Raw genomic sequence first — 19709 nt, 5'->3', positions numbered from 1 at the left:
CCCCTGTTTTGATTCAGAGTTGAGAAAAAAGGGGCAGATATTATAAGATTTTTTTCTTCTTTCTGCTGCCTTTCATTTCATTTTGTTTTAAAACTTCAGATGTATCTTTGAGATGTATTTTTTAGTATACCAAAACATGTGTTAGATTGTTTGTTTTTTTTGTACTAAATGAAATGAATGAATAAAAATAAAAATAAAAAATAAAAAATATCTTATTCTATAATATGATAATGTATGTTTGCAGTGAATTTGATTCTTTACGACGACTGGAACAGGTTTCTGTCCCTCTTTCAATTATGAATGAATGAAAAATGTCAAAAGTAGTATGTTCTAAAACACATTTTGCACAATATGAAATATTAAGAATAAAACTTTTATTTCAATATTTGTGTGTAAGCATAAGGAAAGAAAACAAAATCCCTTTAGCCTTTACAGAAAAAACAACTAAAGCAAAGAAATCAATCGAAGCACATGACACACATTAATCAATACTTATGTAATGGAGAAAAGTTAATCTAAGTAACAAACCAGCATCTTGAAAGAAATGCTTCACTCTAAACTGAAGCTTTATCTTCAGTTTAGAGTTCGTCTCGGCCCTCGTTTTTCCCAGATCGTGCCTCTGCGTTAATATTCGCAGAAGCCCTGATTGCAGATTTTATAGATGTTTCGATCCATCCATGAGGGAAGGCCGTGTGTTCGCCAGCAAATGAATCCGGCCTTCTCTCCTGAACAGCTCGTTGGCGTACTCCAGGTGCTCGTAAGGAGTGAAGAGAGCGAAGGCGCCGTGGCTGTGGGGGTCCAGACTCCACTTCTTCACCAGAATGCCGGTGCAGAGATCCCGGACGTGATCACCGTGGATCTCAGACAAATCTCTCAGAAGAACCTCCTTCAGCTGCTCATCGCTGGCGCCGAGGAAGAGCAGCGAGTCTTCAGCCCAGGTGTAGGAAGCCAGGAGGACGCCGATCGTATTGTTTTTTGGGAAGCTGTGGCTGGGGTAGTAGATGAATCGAGAGGGTCGGTCAGTGACGCTCTTTCCTCCATAGATGCCTTCTTTCTCCCAGAACTTTTCACTGAACGTCAACGTGATCCTGGTGGCGCTGTCGTAGTGGACCGTCCTCAGGGCCTCCATCTTTTGTACAGAAAGAGGTGGAACGAACTCCATGAAAAGAGCTGCCTTGGCTGTGGTTGTGACCAGGACGGTGTCAGCAAAGACCTTTGTAGGACCGTCTGCCTGATTTCTCCGGTACTGTACAATGACGCCGTCCTCTGATTGGTTGATTAGCTGAACCGCAGAGTTCAGATTAATGGCTTGATTGAGAGGGAGAGCGATGGCATTGGGGAGACTGTCGGTGCCATCAGTCATCTCAAAGTACCTTCATATGTAAGAAAAATGAGCTGCTGTTATTATGCATTCATACTACTAGCATATCATCAGTAATATTAAATGTTGCCTCAGTTTATCTCAGATCCAACAGATTTACAGACAGAACTGCAGTTCTAGTTCTGTGTTTAAATCTTCTTTAGCTGCTTCCTGGCCTCACCTGACGGTGTCGTTTACGTCGGACTGGTCGTAGACCATCTCACTCAGGGCCGTGTACATGAGGCTCTGCTCGTTCAGCAGATCTCCAATCATTCTGATGGCTCCATCACTCAGACGTCCAACTTCTTTCAGATATTCCTGATAAACAAACATGTTTACAACTGTAGTTTGATTTGTGCTTCTAATTCTTTAACTAGAGGCAAATCAGCCTTTACCTCCAGTTTGATCTTATTTAAATGCAGTTTTAGCCACACATTACACCAGAACCTTGTAGCTGTAAATGACTGATGCTGGTACAGGTTGACATGAAAAGCATGTTGTTGTCTGTAATTTATTCCCTACATTGCATCATAACACTTCAGGCAGAAAAACAAGAGTTACTCATATTTCATAGCAGCATTGTCTGTTGATTTATGCCAATTATTAAAACATGCTGTACCTTACCTTTACAGAATAATGGTCATATTTTTGCAGTGTGTACTTGCAGCCGTGTTCTTTAACTTCCATCCTAACCTACAAAAAACAAAATAAATATTTCTTTAACAGTATAAACGTTTAAACTATTAACTTTTAACCCTTCTAGACCGGAACGTGTCACCGACGACACTGCCAAATTTGCAGTACCGCAATTCCGCCACATGTAGCGCTATCTCAAAAATACCAACGGTTTCTGAAAGGGGAGACGTTGCACTTTCCAGCCAATATCGGGTTATTACGGTAATTTCACAGCTGCAGCTGCAGAGAGTGTAATTAATCCGGGGGGCACTCGTTTAATAGACGGTAAATTGCGAAAATAACATGCTGGATTTTGAAAGTTTAGATTGTTATGGATACATGGGTAAATATATCATATCACAGGACATTAAAAGAACTACTTACAATTGAAATAAGGAAGAAATATATAGGCAGACATTTGAAACTTAGGCGTTCCCTGTCCGTTAGTTCCCACTACTGTCTAAGGAACTGCTGAGATAAATCTGAGAAGAACCACATCCATACCTGAGAACATTTTGAAAGTAACAAACTCCAGCTGTTATTCTTTGTCTTCGTTCCACCCTTGTTTTGTTTCCCACTCACCGGAGCCAAAGCCTGTTGCAGCAGTTCCTCGGCTGACTTTCCCGTCTCGTTCTCATACACGTTGTACTGCAGAACGTCTGGGTTTTCTTTCACCTCATAATTCCTTTTCTTCACCCCGTTGACCAGGTAGTATGTGTTGTTGTCATCCATGATGAAATCCCTGAGCTTCACCCCCAGATTATCAGCAAATGTAAGGACAATGCTGTGGAGAAATAATTGTTAGAAATGATGTCAGCTTATGATTTCAGATGTGTTGTTTTCAAACTCAGTCGAGTTCAGATATGAAACTTACCGATGGAAATCTGGGATCCTCATGGCCCCGATTTCTGCTTGCCAGCCCTCCTGGTGATTCCTGTATGTTTCCACTCGTCCGCCAACACGATTGTTAGCTTCTATGATGGTGACCTTTTTTATTAAAAATTACAGAAAGAAAAAATTAATTGTAACATTGTTTGCTAAATGCAGATATTGAGTCTAAAAGCAAACAAATGTTACATCCACCAGAGAGCAGGAGCTTCTTTGTTACACTGAATTTGTCCAAAATGTTCTAATTGTACCTCATGTCCTGCATCCTGGAGGAGTTTTCCTGCCGTCAGGCCGGCCATCCCAGCTCCAACAATAACAACATGATGACTTTTCTGTATCTTTGGGAGGCCGTGTTCTGCTATGCGCAGCAGTTCATCGTAGTCTTTGTCCGTCAAACAGTCGGTCAGTTTATCTTTCAGGCTGGCAGCAGAGGAACAGCTTTGGAGCAGCAGCAGCATCAAGCCAAAGACAACTGGTGACACAAAATGAGAAAGAAAGAGACAATTAAAGCTGTAAAATGTGTTGTAAAGATCACTGATGATTAGATAATACTTCATTAAGTACAGGTAATAAAACCTACTGCCTTTTCTAGAAAGAAAAATAAATTCAGATAGAAGCTCATGTTGTAGAGTTTGAATCGTCTTTCCAGAGATACACTAAAAAATTCACGTTTTAGTTTTTAGAATCTTTAAATGCATGACACCTGCGAGATCAAAAAACAACAATGAAGAATAAATAAATACGAAACCAAGCAAATACTCACATAGAGATGTTTTTACAAGTGATGGATCCATTTTGCTTCCTATCTTTGAAATAATACAAACGTATAAAACTTGTCAGTCAACTGGTTTTGAGTTATTTTCTGTGTTAAATTGTGATTAATTTTAACTGTATCACATGATATGTTAATTTATTTTTCCATTACAGCTGATTCATCTCACCTGAACACTTCTATTGCCTGCAATAAAGTGAAGATATGAAATTGTAAGACAGTAGTTCAATATTTTTACTTTGCTTGTTTTATTATTTTTAATTCATTTTCAAAAACAGTACAAAATAGTGCTTTTCGGCTTTTATATTTTCAACATAACATTTATGATTAAATGTAATTTATGAATCAGTTCTTACCTTGGAGCTGTGTTCTTCAGCAGAAATTCTGCGTTACCTGCGGTGGCGTCGGTCCCTTTATATGTTACGACGTTGGTGAAAATAAGTTGCTTGTCTTGTTTATTATAATCAGTTGGAAAAAAGGAACAAAGGCGTTTCTTTCCTTGGAATCTCAGCTGCCTTTTACTGAAAAAACAAAGAACAGTCACCGTCATGTCACCGTTGTGGTGAAGAGAGAGCTGAGTCAAAAAGCAAAGCTCTTGATTTACCGGTCGATCTGCGTTCCCACCCTCATCTATGGTCATTAGCTTTGGGTCATGACCGAAAGAACGAGATCACGGGTACAAGCGGCCGAAATGGGTTTCCTCCTCCGCAGGGTGGCTGGGCTCTCCCTTAGAGAGAGAAGCTCGGTCATCCAGGAGGGACTCAGAGTAGAGCCACTGCTCCTCCATGTCGAGAGGAGCCAGTTGAGGCTCGGGCATCTGGTCAGGATGCCTCCTGGACGCCTCCCTGGTGAGGAGTTCAGGTCCCACTGGGAGGAGGGGAGACCCAGGACATGCTGGAGGGACTATGTCTCTCTATGGCCTGGGAACGCCTTGGGGTTCCTGGAGGAGCTGGAAGAAGTGGCTGGAATGAGGGAAGTCTGGGCCTCCCTTCTGAAGCTGCTGCCCCCGCGACCCGACCTCGGATAAGTGGAAGAAAATGGATGGATGGATGGATGGATGGATGGATGGATGGATGGATGGATGGATGGATGGATGGATGGATGGATGGATGGACAAAGAACTGGAAAGCTCTTTGCTTTGTTTATTTAGCTTAGCATTTTTATAATAAACAATTATTTAACAATAACAAATTGTATATTTTATATTAATTCATATTTTTGACTAATATTTAAACTCTTGCCTACATTTTTGCAGTACACACTGTTCTAGACTTGAACTAGAAAACCTGCCAACGTTCAGCCATTTCCACAGAAACATTCCAGTTTTTGACAAACGTAGGAGTGTCAGTTCACTGAGTCACACCGACTCATGGAGCTGCAACTGTTTCAAGAGTCGTTTGTTGCAAAGAGTTGGAAAAATGAAAAAGAGTCTTTAAATTTTATCAGTAAATTCATACGCAGACATTTACATTCACTGATGAAGATGTGCATCTATCTTTAGCTCTAGAGACAAATCTGGAAAATAAAAGAAGGAAAAATTCCTGTCAGAATCTTAAGTTTTATTTGTTTATTCTTTCTGGATTGATAGTTTTATTTATTTATTGCCTTAGTTTATTGTCTTTGTTTTGATTAGGTCAGTATTGGATCCTTTTGTTCTTAGTTATTTTATGTTTATTATTTATTTCTAAATAAATCTAAAAGTTGATCCAAAGAACTTCAAAAAACATAAACCTTTTAATCACATTTTTTTTTTTTGCACAGACTTGGAAAAAGGATCAAGTCAAACTCCCCACCGTCTCTTCATGTTGTATTAGAGGACACTGCAGAAACCCTGCAGGCCAAGAGATAAATATTAATCTAACAAGATCCTGTTTAAAAGAAAATATACTAAATGAATAAAGCTAAATATTTTTGATTTTATTTTTGATTATTGCATGATTTGGAAATCTTTGATTTGCACAAGTGAGGCTGAGCACTGCTGTAAAAACAGCTAAGGAACCGTGATTGTTTAATAACCAGAACTTTTCTGATCATCATGTTTTGGCTCCGGCCCTTTAAGAGGGAGGAGAAAAACCACATCAACCAGAAAGGATGATGACATTTCTGCTTTTACAGCTGCAGGGTGTGGATGTGTGACTAATTAACACTTTTATAGCAGCTTTGGAAACACTTCTTTACTTTCTTTTAATACCATAATTTTATTATTATTATTGTTATTATGGGTAGTAGTAGTTTCATTGCACAAACTATTGATTTTAGTTTGTAATATTTTACATATATGTGAAAGTAGCTTACATTTTAGACTGCCAAAGCAAAATATATCAAACATAAAACAAGTTACCTGACAAAAAAAGCAGCATTCTGTAACTATTTACTATTTCTCCTTTTTCTCATTCCACTCCTACAGGAAACAGTCCAGGACTAAACCTCTTGTAAAACCTGTAGAATTGGTGAATTTGTCACAGTGACATTTTGGCAGGCTGATATAAAACACCTCTTCCACGTTCAAGTGCAGCAATGCAGCAATAGACTCTGCAAAGTCGTCCAGATTAATTTATTTTATGAATATAAGACATTTAAAAGGCATTTTATTACTTCCAAAAATTAAGACTTGTAAAGTGGGACTTTAGATGTGTTACTACAAGCTGCTGCCAGTTTGTTCCCATAATAAAACAGAAATTGATTGTAGATTTCAGGAGAAACCAGGTTAGATCAAACCTCGGAGTGACAGTTTGGGCTGAACAGAAAATCCTCACACAGAGCAAGTTTTGTCACGCAGCTAAAAGTGTAATTAAAAGTACAACAAAGCAGTTCACACACACATGAATGCACAAACAATATCAGCTTTATGGTTGGAAAAACAGTGAAACATAATGAAACAATTACATCAGTTTTTATTTAGCTCTTATCTGACCTGAATAATGTCAGAGGGTTGTTATGCATCAGTTCTCATAAAGACTCCTTGTTACCTTGTTGAATTAATTTTGGATTTTTATCAGCTGAAAGCTACAATCATCAAAATGATTATTTACTAAAACATATCTGCCCTAAACACCAGTCAGTGATCAGTAATTTAAACTGGTTTTACAGCTCGGCTGATTTATTTAAACAGGCTCTGCTGACTTTTTACTTCAAGGTGATTATTTCACAATCTTTGCGTCTTGTTAACGTTTCCTTTAGTTCCTCTGAAAAGCAGCTGAAACTCTTGCATAACAGGTTACAAAGATAAGTTTAAAAACTTTAAAAGAACAATTTTGAAAATGTCAGAGTTGCTTTTCATTCATCGTGGTAAATGAAATAAAATGTAATCATTTCAATACTAATCTTCAAATCAATCAACCTTTTGTTTGTTAGTTTTTAAAGCTCATCTATTTTTGTCATCCATGTCTGTTTGTTTTTAGAAACATGCAAAAGAGGAAAACATGCAGATTTGAACCCAGAACCTTTTTGCTGTCAGGAAACAGATGATGGCTGTGGAGCCTCATGTACTTTTACCAGAAATTATTGTTTTTAAAAAAGAGATAAACTTCAAACTGATTGAAACTTTGAAGTTTGTCAAAATGGATAACTGAGTTGTATTTATCTTTCATCTTTTGGCAACATGTCAGAAGACAGGACATGTCCAAAAACATGATTTGCTGTTTTCTTCCCCAGTTTTTTATAATCTGTGTCACTCAGAGGATCCACAGTAGAAGTTAAACTGTTGCAGAGAGTAAAAGTATCAAACCAGAGGAAGTTCAGATCCTAAATAATTAAGACACAACGTGCTTTGAATTCAGTCACTAATATTTATAGTTATAGCAGAAGAATAATGAATGATTCAATGATCGTGATCAAATTTAGCTGTGAAAACTTCCTGCTTTATGTCACTGAATTTTAAATTTGTGTAACTGCAAAGTCCTCAGGCTCCACAAGTCGCTCCAGAAGTAAATAGCATGACATTTCTAAAGAAATCTATGTTTTCATCTAGGAGAATAAAATGTTCCAAGTAAGTCGAACACAAAACATCATTTCCAGTGAATATTGAGCAACAGAAGTTGTTGGATCACTTCTTGTTTTCCCGCCTCCCGTCGTTATAAAAGGAGCTGAATTCAGAACAGGAAACCGGATTCTGGGCTCCAGTCGGTGAAGATTTTCTCTTTTTTTAAATGAGTATAAAGTAACTAGGTCAGTTTTATGTAATTAGTAGTTGTTGTATAACTTGTAATCCATTAGAAAGGTAAACTGGAGATGAACATAGAGGTCGGTGCTTCCAGGCATCTCAGTGGGCAGCTAAACCCACCTGGACCCCTCAGAGCAAAGCTTGAAATAAACTTTATCCTTTGATGAGGAACTTCACTGACAGGACAACGTTTTTTTTAAAGGTTAATAAAATGTTGCATATTTTCATGGACTAATATATTGTTATAATATTTTTGTAATGTTCAGAATTGAGTCTGACTTTCTGTTAATTTCCTTTTGTTCTCATGTTTCTAATAAAATAACCAGAAAATAATCAGTTGACTCAAATATTCATGAATTAAAACATTTTTAAATCTGACATTTGTCATTTTTTGAGAAAACTGTTCGATGTTTTTGATAAACTGTAATTTAATAATGTAGCTCTTCTACTTAAGCATTGTTTTTTAACTGTTTATAGTTGTTTGGATACTAAAACTCAGTTTCTGGAAAGTGCTTTTATTTATTAAGAAAAAAAAACACATTGTGTGGAACGTGTCTGAATGTGGTTGATAATTCGGTGATAATTAGATCACCTGAGTCATTTAATCTAAGTGTGGATCCTGTTTTTTTCTGTAATTCTCTTGTTTTAGCTTCTGTTTTATTAGTATTGTGTCGCTTTTTTGACTTATTCTCTTCTGTTAGTGTTTCCTTTTGATTTTTAAATATTTTTAATATTTAGTTCTGGTCTTTCTGAGTCTCAGTATTTAATAGTTTCCCATGATGCCCTGCCTGATCCCTCATTTTTGTGTATTATTGTCAGTTTTAAATGAATACCAATCTAATAAATAAATTCCAATAAAGTTTGCCAAATTAATAAATACCAAATTCTGCAATATCCACATTCATTTAGTTCCATAAACCATAAATCATGCCTCCTTTGTTTTACCTGTTTGTTTCTTTGCTCATCACTTCAAGGAAACGGATCAAATCAAAGATATCAACTGTAATTTCTGCAGCCAATAACTGCCCTCCTCATGTTTAACCACTAGATGGCAGCATCCACAGGTCTGTCTCAGGATTCAACATGCAGCCTTGGAAAAATTAAGAAATCTTAAGAAACCTGTTTTACTAATAATACCAGAAGAATTAAATCTACTTCAGCCTACTTTAATCACACCAGACAATATGTAAAATTACATTAAATGTTGATCTGCTTCCAGCTGCTGCTGCTGCTGCTGAGCTCTTGATTTCTCCACTCAGGGATCATATTGGATGTTTCTGCTCGACTTGCTCTCTTCAGTCTGCAGCTCTGCAGTCCCACATGGAGGAGCTGCTTTGTCTTTTGGTGGTAATGTTGCTGCCCTCGATGTGAAACTGATGTCGGTTTCTGTGGCTGCTGGTTCATTTCCCGTTGAGCTGCGACTCGACCAGCTCTGTCGTTCTCACACCAGTTCAGATGTGGTGGGTTTTTGTTCAACACTTTTTCTCATGATCTGCTGCTGTAAATATTCTGAAGCAGAAACTGAACACAATTTAGGGAAAGTTTATAGTGGGACTTAACTACAAACATTATATTTTAATATATTTACATCTGATAGGCAGTAATTATTAACACTCAAAGCATTTTGTTAATTATTTCTTCGTCCAGGGTTTATGGTAGTGAAGGCAGGATGCTGCAGACCAACTAACCCGTTTAGACAGTGAAAAGCTTCTAACCTGCTAACTGCTCTGTAAGTAAAAGTTTTTAATATAAAGTATTTTACTTTAATTTTCCACATGCAGGTTGAATAAGCTACTTTTAATCAACTTTGTCCTTTTATATAAATGGTTTATGAACGATGGTTTCCTGTCTCAACAAAGTTTCACTCTGTGGGGTTGGAAATGTTTCAGTTTGACAATGTAGAAGTTTTTACTTCACCAAAAGAAACTTTATCAAACAGTAACTATGTTAGTGGGTCTTGAATCACCTGAAACTGTAATAATATAGTTTCATACAGACATAATCAGTGTTGGCATCATTTTCACAGTAAGTGAAACTGACTCTGGGTTTATTTTCAGTTTGAGGAAGCAGATTTCCGTGGTTCAGTGACTGTTATGTAATCTAAAGTTATGGGTTTGAGTCCAACTTTCTCCAAACCTGGATGAAGAACTTAATCCCTGTGGAGTCAATCTGGTTGTTCTTTTTTTTTTAATTAAAGTATTAAAACTATGAATAAAATATGAACCTGTTTGTTTGACCTTCAGCCGTCTGGATGATTTTTACGGTGTGTTATTGTGGTTGTTTGTTTGCTAATTTATCGTCTGGATAACTAAACACATATATAATTTAAACCCACTTTTGCAGGACAACGGTTCATAATTGATGTGTCGGAAACGATGCAGCTGAACTGTGGTTTTCCCAGTCGTTGTTGCTCAGACTGATTAAATGCGGCAGAAGGTGAGTGAAGCAGACGAGGTGATGATGGCGGCCAGGTGTCCCGTAACGCAGACAAAAAGCTGGTAAAAAGGTCAATAAAGCCAGTTGAGGCTCAGATGTTCACAAACAGCACGAGGCAGAGATGAGAGGGAAGAAGATTAAAGTGGATAAACAAAAGTTGATGAGCTGATATCACTGCTGCCAGGATCCTGAACATCTCACTCAGTGAAACACCAGAGAAATATGCAGAGGTAACGAGTGAGGGAGCGACAAGCGGATGAAACGCAACACGGACAGGTTTTACAGCTGAAGTAAGAATTCAGATTAACAATTTAATCTGCTTTTTAACCTGACATGAATGGACATGTATGAAATATGAACCTGTGTTTATCCAACTGGAGGAACTCATTATGAAAAGTTCAGTTCAGGTCTCTTTACATCTAAAGCTGCTGGATCAAGCAGGAAATACAAAACACTCAGCTGAAAAAAAACTTTATCAGTAAATTTTATTTTTTATCTTCTTTGTGGTTTCTGACTTGTAAAAGCCGCTGATATCTAAAAACACATGTCATGGTTTAATTTTATGCTGAAAAACATCGTGTTACATTTATGGTACCATCATAATTGCTCTCCAAAGAATCAGGTTCATTGATGTTCTTTATATTTTTTAGAAAACAATTAATTCTGGTAATTCTGACTAAGTTAAAACAAGAAACATTTGGTTTGATTTAACTTCAGAGACTGAGGAAAAAATGTGTTTGTGTCTTTTTATTCAGAGTATGTGAATATCTGGACATATCTTGTGTTTACGCCTAGCAAAGAAGTTGAAAGTTCAAACATATTTCCTGTATTTATCATAGGGGGAAATACGTGCTGTATTTCTGTAAAACCTCTGACTGAAGAGATTTTGTCATCATCACATGAGGAGGTTTATTCTTTGGATGTTCTTCATTTTATGAAACGTCCAGCTTAATGAAATAGATACTTTATTTTTATGTTTTACCAGTTGTTGAACATGTTTAAGCCTCGGATGTTTCAACCACAGCAGACGATGGCAGAACCGATCAAACTCCAACTTGCTGCTTCGCCAGTGAATCTAATTTTAACTCTGATGTTGTAAACCAGCTTCTTCCTCCCAAAGCAGCTGACTTTGGTCTCCGTTCTTGTGTAAAACATCCATGAGGTCCAGGTTCTGCTTTCGAGCCGTACTGTACATGTTAACAAACTGAAAGTGTCTCTAATGAAAACCAGCAGCACGAATTAAATCCCAGATTATGAAATTCAACGTTTTATGTATATTTCCTGCTAAAGTTAATGTTTGTGTTTTTGAGTCTTGCCTGCAAAGGGACATTTTGAGTTATTTGAAGTTTGGAGGAGCGTTGATTTATTTCCAAGGACAATTTTAATATAATTAAACAACTCATGTCTAAATATTAAGTTTGTGCTTTCACTTTGATTGAACCCTCTTGACCCGTCATGGTTTTATGGTTTCACGGTTTTATGTTTTCATGGTTTTATGGTCTTATGAATCATTTTTTTGTACTGGGAACGATGGAAATCAGTGTTGGCCATCAGCTAAACTCTCTGGTCGAAACTTCCTTCTGTTTATCTAAACTGAGGTAATTCAGATAAAAACCCACATTGCAGATAAGACTGACTTGAACAAAAAGCAAAACTATTTATTTTAAATAAGCAGGTACAGTAGGAATGTCCTCACTGCGCTGCCAGGTGTGTGACTTGGCATGAATTCAGGAAACTGAAAGAAAAAATCTGTTTTGTAGACCTTAGTTTTCAGTAGGCCCTGAAATTTATTCATGTTTTTATATAATTTGTTTTGTGATTTAACAGATGGTGGATGAAAACATGAGTCATTCACTCATGCTGACTGACTTGTTTGGCAATAAGAGAAGGAACTGAAAGTATTTTTTCCAACTTCTGAAGCGCAGCAGCTCGTCTGACTGGACTCCGTATCAACGGTAAAAAGAAATTATAACATGTTTTAATGTCTTGATTTACTTTAGCGAATGTTTTCTTTTAATCTTGATGTTTTATAGGGTTTTGGTTTTAAAGTTTTTGTCTTTTAAAAGCAAATCAAGAGAGAATTTTGTAAATTTAGTTTGAAAAAGGTTCTACTTTACCTGAGCTTTTTGGATTTTGTGTCGTCAAAAAAAAAATCACAATGTTTAAATGTCAAACTTTAAGTTTAAAGTTTGACATTTAAACTTAAAGTGCATCTGTGCATAGATTTACAGATAAAATGAAAGATAATATTGTATGTTTATCAAAATTACAGCATAAAACACAAATAATGTAGACTTCTTTCACAGCATGCTATTTCATTTTACTATTTCCTTTAATATGTTTTTGTGAAATTCATATTATTTTCTAAATAGATCACAACAAACAGCATTTAATTGTACAGAAGATGAATCCTAGAACTGCACAGGTGTAAAGTTTTGTTACATTAAAAGATGAGACAAAAACATGTCTGATTTTATTACATCTTCAGCAATAAAGAGAGGAGGCAAGAAAATAACATCAGAGATGGGTCAGCATGACGGGAAATCCAAAATATGTAAGTATTGTCACTTGAAACTGATAGTAAGAGTTCAAACTGTTTGTATGAATGAAGAAAAGTGATGAATGAAGATGTACAGAAAGTCCAGATCAGCAATATCACAGATCTTTCATTTCCTGTCTGCAGGAAAAACCACTGAGGAAAAACTTAGTTCTGCTTTATGACTTCGAGGTCAACAAGATTCAATTTTGGATTTTTTATTCTTACTTCACACCCATGTGACCAAGTTTAGAAGAGCTAAACTCTTTTCCTGCTTTGATTTTTAGAAAATAAGAGACATTTTCAATTTGTAGAAATGAATTTGTTTATTAAACCTGTAAAACTTCAATTATTTCATAAATCCGGCCAGTTTGACTGTTTGAGTTTGTTTCTCTTGTTGTATCCAGTTTCCATCGGTTTGCTGCTGCTGACTCTGTGCTGCAGCCACGTCGCTGCTGCTAGTCTGAAGGAGCATCTGGCCGAATGCCTGGAGGACAAAGACTACGACGTCCTGCTGGAGACGCTGAAAAACGGCCTTCCACGCATCAATACCTCCAATCATGTCGTTATTGTTGGGGCTGGCATGGCCGGACTGACCGCGGCTAAACTGCTTCAAGATGCTGGACACGAGGTTCATCTGACCCACTGACTCATTTGTCATAAAATTAAAGCCTGAATCAAGAGTAGAGGTGATAGGATGGAGGCATGAAAAGGCCCTCAATGCAAAATAACCAATGAAAACAGAGGAAAAGCATGCAAACAAAACTATGTAGTTTGTTCAAATTTCCACCGTAAGATTTAATCTGTTTAGGTCAAACCAGGAAGTTCATCATTACTGGATGATCAGCTTCCTGTTCTCTGAAAAGACTTGTCCTATCAGAGACAGTTATTAGAGACGGCTGCTGCCTTAATATGAAGGATTCATTGCAGATTGTAAAAAAGAACATAAAGTTTAGCAACTGATAAAAATAGTCCAGAAATTTTCTCCAAAAGTAGTTTCCTACATTAGTTTATTCAGTATTCATTCATTTTGTACATAATACTGCAAGTGCATGACAGAACTGTGTAATATTCAGATAACTCCTAAAGCTCACATTCATTTATTGAACAAGGTGACCGTAGTGGAGGCCAGCGGCCGCGTTGGTGGGCGAGTGGAAACCTACAGGAACGAGAAGGAGGGCTGGTACGCCGAACTGGGAGCCATGAGGATCCCAAGTTTTCACCAGTGAGTTTTACAGTAAATGTAAACTTTCTAAGCTGTGAATAGAGAAAACCTACAGCTGCACTATACACACACAGGGTGCAAAAAAGAGAAGAAGAAGAAAAGAAACCTTAGAACAGAGATGACTAAACTAGAGTTCTGGTTGGAACATGAAAACTGTCGTCTTCTTCAAACAGGTTTTATGACTTTGAAGGTTTTAATTCAGTCTCTATCGACTGTTTTGCCAACAGCATCGTCCTCTGGTTCGTGGAGCAGTTGGGCCTGAAGCTGAGCAAGTTCACGATGGACGACAACAACACATATTACCACGTCAACGGCGTGAAGAAAAGAACGTTTGCGGTCAAAGCGAACCCCGACATCCTCCAGTTCAACGTGCAGGACAGTGAAAAGGGCCATTCAGCCGATCAGCTGCTGCAAGCAGCTCTGCAAAAAGTTAGTGGAGAAAATCAAATAATTTCACTTGTAGCTGCAGCCTGGAATGAACTTTGATGGGTTTTTTATTTGACTATGCATTATGACAGAAGCTACATCTATAAAACATTGTCCAAGGACTTTTGGATGCATCCCTGACAGAAACACATTCACACACACTGTGGGAAGACAAACACCAACATCAGAGTGTGTTGCAAAAATTTTATGTTTCCATAAAACTGGGGTAAAACAAACATGGGTCAGCAGGAATGGTCGAAACAATCCAGGTCAGGTGAAAATCTTCTGAAAGAGCTATGCTAATTTTTTATATCTAGTATTTAATATATTTTCTATGCAGACTAATTTAATATTCCTTCACATTACCTTTTAGTTTTAAAAGAATTGTGAAAGTTTTATTTGTTCTTGCCCCTTTTTGTGGCGCCCCTGCACACCTGGAGCCCCCAGCCAGGCAGAGCAGGGCGCCAGGCGATAAAGGAGGTATGGAGCTACATTCCTGCAAACGTAAAGCAAGATAATGAGATCATGTTGTGACTCGCAACGCAAATAATGAGCTGGAGTCACGCAGCAAGTTTATGATGTTCATAAAATGTCAAACAGCTGATTGTTTAATGCCCTGCAGGTTTGTTTCTTTTTGGTGTCAAAACTAAAAACTTCAGGCAGTAAAGATTTGTGTGGAGAACAAAAATACTGTAACCTATGAATCAACTATATCAGCTAATATGTGGTGGAGCAAATTTCCATCTTCCTGTATTTTGTATTTCTTTTAAAAAACCCAGAAAGAACTAAAACATGAATGTTTGCAGCGACAGCAACTATAAAACCTCAGGGTTTTTTCTCTTCATTGATCTTGATGAAGTTTTTCTTTCTTTCTCGTAGGTCAGAGATGAAGTGGAAGCTCACGGCTGCAAGGCTGCGCTGCAAAAGTACGATCATTACTCTGTGAAGGTAAATCAGCAGGTTTATCACTTTAATCTGGTAAAGAAAGGATGAAAACAGCTGAAACTTGGTGCATTTCTGAACATTTCCTGATTTATTCACATTTCTGGGGACAGATATAATTCGAAGTTTATTTTAATTCTCATTAATGGTACAGACCAGAATTAAGAAAACCCTGAAATTGGACAGAAAGGAGGTTTTAAACCCAGTTTTGATGTTTAACTTGAACCTAAAAACATAACTTTGTGACTAAATATAACGTTTTCTTTTTTAAAGAACATTTATTTATTGTTTTTCATCTCACTGTTTGGCTCTGTAGATTTGGAAATAAGAAAAAATGGCATCACATTAATATTTCTTTTTTGTGTTTTTAACAGGAATATTTGAAAGAAGAAGGGAATCTGAGCCTGGAGGCCATCAGGATGATCGGGGAGCTTCTTAACGAACAGAGCATGATGTACACCGCCCTGACCGAGATGATCTACGACCAGACGGACATCAGCGACAACGTCACGTAAGACCAGACCTACGGTCACAGCAGGAGGGCAGAATAATTAAATATTAACACTACGCACAGGGCAGTTCATCATTTCACTTCCAGAAGCTTCCACATCAAACCGAGTCTGAATTTTACTCACTTTAGTCACAAGCAACAAACACAAAGTATCTAAAATAACAACTTTTTGTTCCACATGATATTTTTTACAACCTGGCTTCACATAAAAGCTTCAGAATACAATATGTAGAAAATCATTTTCTGTATTAGATGTACCTGCAGCTTTTCTCCTGTTGCCAGAACGAAGCTGCAGCAAAACAAAATGATTCATGCTGGAGACTCTTGACTTGCCTGAACCTGTGTGTGTGATGTATAGCCTGTTGAAAATGAAATGAAACACAATGTATGTGTCTTACCAAACCTTTTGTGTTCACGATTAAAAACTACATTTGTTTTATTTTATTTCAAACACGCAGCAGAAAACGTCTCTACTTCAGCTTCATCCAGCCAAAGAAGGTTTTAATCCACAGGCCTGTTAGTTGATTTATATATAAGTTTTTAAACTTTTCCTGGTTTAGGTTTTGTTCCATAACATATCATTCACCAGACGTTTTTGAGTTTTAAGACCTTGTGAATAGAAAAACACAACAGAAATAGAAATAACGTTAATAGAGAGAAGAAAAAGAAAGAAAAAAACTTAATAAAACACTGAAAATCCAGATAAAACCCAGACAATCATAATTTTCTCAGTCAATATCAAAATTCTTGTTCAATGACAATAAAATAATTATAATCCTGTTAAATCCAATGCAAAGTATTAATGAACCAAATCTGTATTTATCAAAAAAGCAACATGTTAGGATGAATCTTGGTTCTGACCCCAGTGTTTGCTTGTCTGAAGGTACTATGAGGTGACCGGTGGCTCGGACCTCCTGCCCAGAGCTTTTCTCACGTTGCTTCACGGTCCGATTTTCCTGAACTCCAAGGTCCAGCGCATCAGCCGGTCAAACGGAGGCGTCACCGTCTCCTACCAGGCGGACCAGGAGTCCTCTCTGCGCCACATCGACGCCGACGCCGTCCTGGTGACGACAACCACCAAAGCAGCTCTGTACATGGACTTCGACCCGCCGCTGTCCGTCCAGAAGATGGACGCTCTGAGGTCGGTCCACTACGACAGCTCCACCAAAATCCTCCTGACCTTCAGCCAGAGGTTCTGGGAGAAGGACGGCATCAGAGGGGGGAAGAGCATCACCGACCGGCCCACACGCTTCATCTACTACCCGAGCCACGGTTTCCCAGGAAACAACTCCATCGGGGTCCTCCTGGCCTCCTACACCTGGTCTGACGACTCCCTCCTCTTCCTCGGCGCCAGCGACGAAGAGCTGAAGGAGCTGGCTCTCAGAGACCTGGTCCTGCTGCACGGTGACAGGATCCGGTCCCTCTGCACCGGCGTCCTGGTGAAGAAGTGGAGTCAGGATCCGTTCAGCCACGGCGCCTTCGCTCTGTTCACGCCGTACCAGCACCTGGAGTACGCAGCGGAGCTGTTCAGGAGCGAAGGCCGAGTTCACTTCGCCGGAGAGCACACGGCCTTCTCGCACGCCTGGATCGAGACGGCCATGAAGTCGGCCATCAGGGCCGCCGCCAACATCAACAAGGAGGCCGTCATGTTTTCAGACAGATGCAGGGGGAGAGACGAGCTCTGAGGCCGGTTCGGCACAAAATAAGAATCAGATTCTGTTCGTTTCTGAGTGAGAAACATTTTGTAATTTGTTTTATTTGGGTTTTTGTCTAGATGCATTTATTGGTGATTTAACAGGGAGACGTTATGCTAGAGTAAAAATAACTGTCTGTGTGAAGAAGACCTATGATGAAGGCCACAAAAAAATATTCTCACTTTAATCTCAGACTTTTGTGGTTAAAGTCAGAATTATGAGGAAAATGTAAAAGTTCTAAGAAAAATGTTAGGATTCTTTTTTTTCCAGTGGCCCTGAATATCTTCTGTAAAACTCTGCAACAAAAGGTTTTTTATCTTTTTACTAAATTAATTTATTCTGCATGTCTTACCTTCTCAAATGTTGGCATAAAAGATCTGAGACTTTACACTTACAAATTCAGCAGATTAATTTCATTTATTCATGAATTAAATTCAGATATACACACATTTCAGATGGAGTGTGGTCATTTTTCCACCTGGTCATCGTCACAATCTAATCGAATCATGTTCCGTCTATCGACCACAGAGTAACAACAACAGCAACAGCTAAGAAAACACAAGAGTTTTATAAATATAGGCACGCAATGCAAATAACTGAAAAAGATTATTTCAAAGTACATTATAAAATATAAAAGGTGCAGTTAATCATTATGTTTTAGGATCAAACTCAAACTGAACTGCAAGAAAGAAAATTCAAAAACAAAACATATAAATAAGACATTAAACAAGAAGAACCACAGAACAAAAACAGCAGAAAACTGAAACCAGCAAAAGCACAAAGCAGCTTTACTGCAGATCCTCCCATCAGTTTTATAAATATCTGAGATCCAAACAACTTTATTAAGTTAGTTCCATCTCTGCTCTTATTTGCTCATTTATTTCCATATTCCTGGACTTTTTTTTTTGCACAAATATACGGAGCAGTGTGTACATTTTTTGTGGCATATCCCAGTCAGTTGTTGCACATATGAATATGCTCATTTTTCATATCTGACCATATCATATCTTGACCTTACTGTAGTCTTTATTTTATTTTCTACTATGATTGTTGTCTTTACGTTTATCTGCTTCCATCTGCTGCTGCTGACCTCTTGATTTCACCACTCAGGGGTCAGACTGGATGTTTCTATTTGACTTGCTCTCTTCAGTCTCAGTACTGAAACTTGCAGCTCTGTGGTCTCTGCAGTCCCACATGGAGGAGCTGCTTTGTCTTTTGGTGGTAATGTTGCTGCCCTCGATGTGAAACTGATGTCGGTTTCTGTGGCTGCTGGTTCATTTCCCGTTGAGCTGCGACTCGACCAGCTCTGTCGTTCTCACACCAGTTCAGATGTGGTGGGTTTTTGTTCAACACTTTTTCTCATGTTCTGCTACTGTAAATATTCTGAAGCAGAAACTGAACACAATTTAGGGAAAGTTTATAATTGGACTAAACTACAAACATTATATTTTATCATATTTACATCTGATAGAAAGTAAATATTAACACTCAAAGCATTTTGTTAATTATTTCTTCGTTCAGGGTTTATGGTAGTGAAGGCAGGATGCTGCAGACCAACTAACCCGTTTAGACAGAGAAAAGCTTCTAACCTGCTAACTGCTCTAAAAGTTTAGAATATAAATGATTTTACTTTAGTTTTCCACATGCAGGTTGAATAAGTTACTTTTAATCAACCTCATCCTATAAAATAATTGGTTTATGAACGATGGCTCAAACGTAAAGAACAACTATCAGCTGTGAGAAGGTCGAGCTTCAACAGATGTGAAGAAATATGTCAGACAAACCAGTCCTACTTCATTTTGAGGAATGTTCCTCAGAAAACAGGTTGGTGCAGAGGGAAAGAAAGCAAAACACTGGCAGGCTGGTGGGTGAAGCTAATAATACATATATATGACTGAAAAAACTATTTTCAAGTATTAATACAAACTTTAGACCATGCAGGCTGTGACTCTGACCACTTAGGGCTGAAATCAGACTGTGATCTGCAAAAAGAGCCTCATATCCAGAGACTGGAACCAACCGGGAATAAATGAAATGAAGCCCTGTGGAACGCCACAGAGAAGAGGAAGAAAATACAAGGTT

At 38.0% G+C, this 19709-nt stretch overlaps 1 protein-coding gene and 1 pseudogene across 2 annotated transcripts; one reads left to right on the top strand and one right to left on the bottom strand.

Annotated features, from left to right (window-relative positions):
* Positions 1–274: 274 nt before the first annotated feature.
* LOC103480937 (L-amino-acid oxidase-like) lies at positions 275–3389 on the bottom strand (annotated as a pseudogene). The gene is made up of 6 exons (XR_014084663.1): positions 3175–3389; positions 2910–3022; positions 2618–2819; positions 1985–2053; positions 1542–1678; positions 275–1373 (listed from the first exon to the last, which is right to left on the bottom strand). The product of XR_014084663.1 is annotated as an L-amino-acid oxidase-like (transcript).
* An 8739-nt stretch (positions 3390–12128) lies between these two features.
* On the top strand, positions 12129–18493 carry LOC103480925 (L-amino-acid oxidase-like). Its single transcript, XM_008436123.3, has 8 exons — positions 12129–12248; positions 12782–12847; positions 13237–13460; positions 13942–14054; positions 14282–14483; positions 15360–15428; positions 15797–15933; positions 16817–18493. The coding sequence occupies exons 2-8, from the start codon at positions 12817–12819 to the stop codon at positions 17616–17618; spliced, it is 1578 nt and encodes a 525-aa protein (XP_008434345.2). The 5' UTR covers positions 12129–12248; positions 12782–12816; the 3' UTR covers positions 17619–18493.
* The last annotated feature ends 1216 nt before the right edge of the window (positions 18494–19709 follow it).

This window comes from Poecilia reticulata, chromosome 18, assembly GCF_904066995.2.
Source record: "Poecilia reticulata chromosome 18, P_reticulata-male-v2, whole genome shotgun sequence".
In the NCBI taxonomy this organism is placed as follows: domain Eukaryota; kingdom Metazoa; phylum Chordata; class Actinopteri; order Cyprinodontiformes; family Poeciliidae; genus Poecilia; species Poecilia reticulata.
The sequence above is the reverse complement of the archived record's forward strand: the minus strand, read 5'-3'. Positions and strand labels throughout refer to the sequence as shown.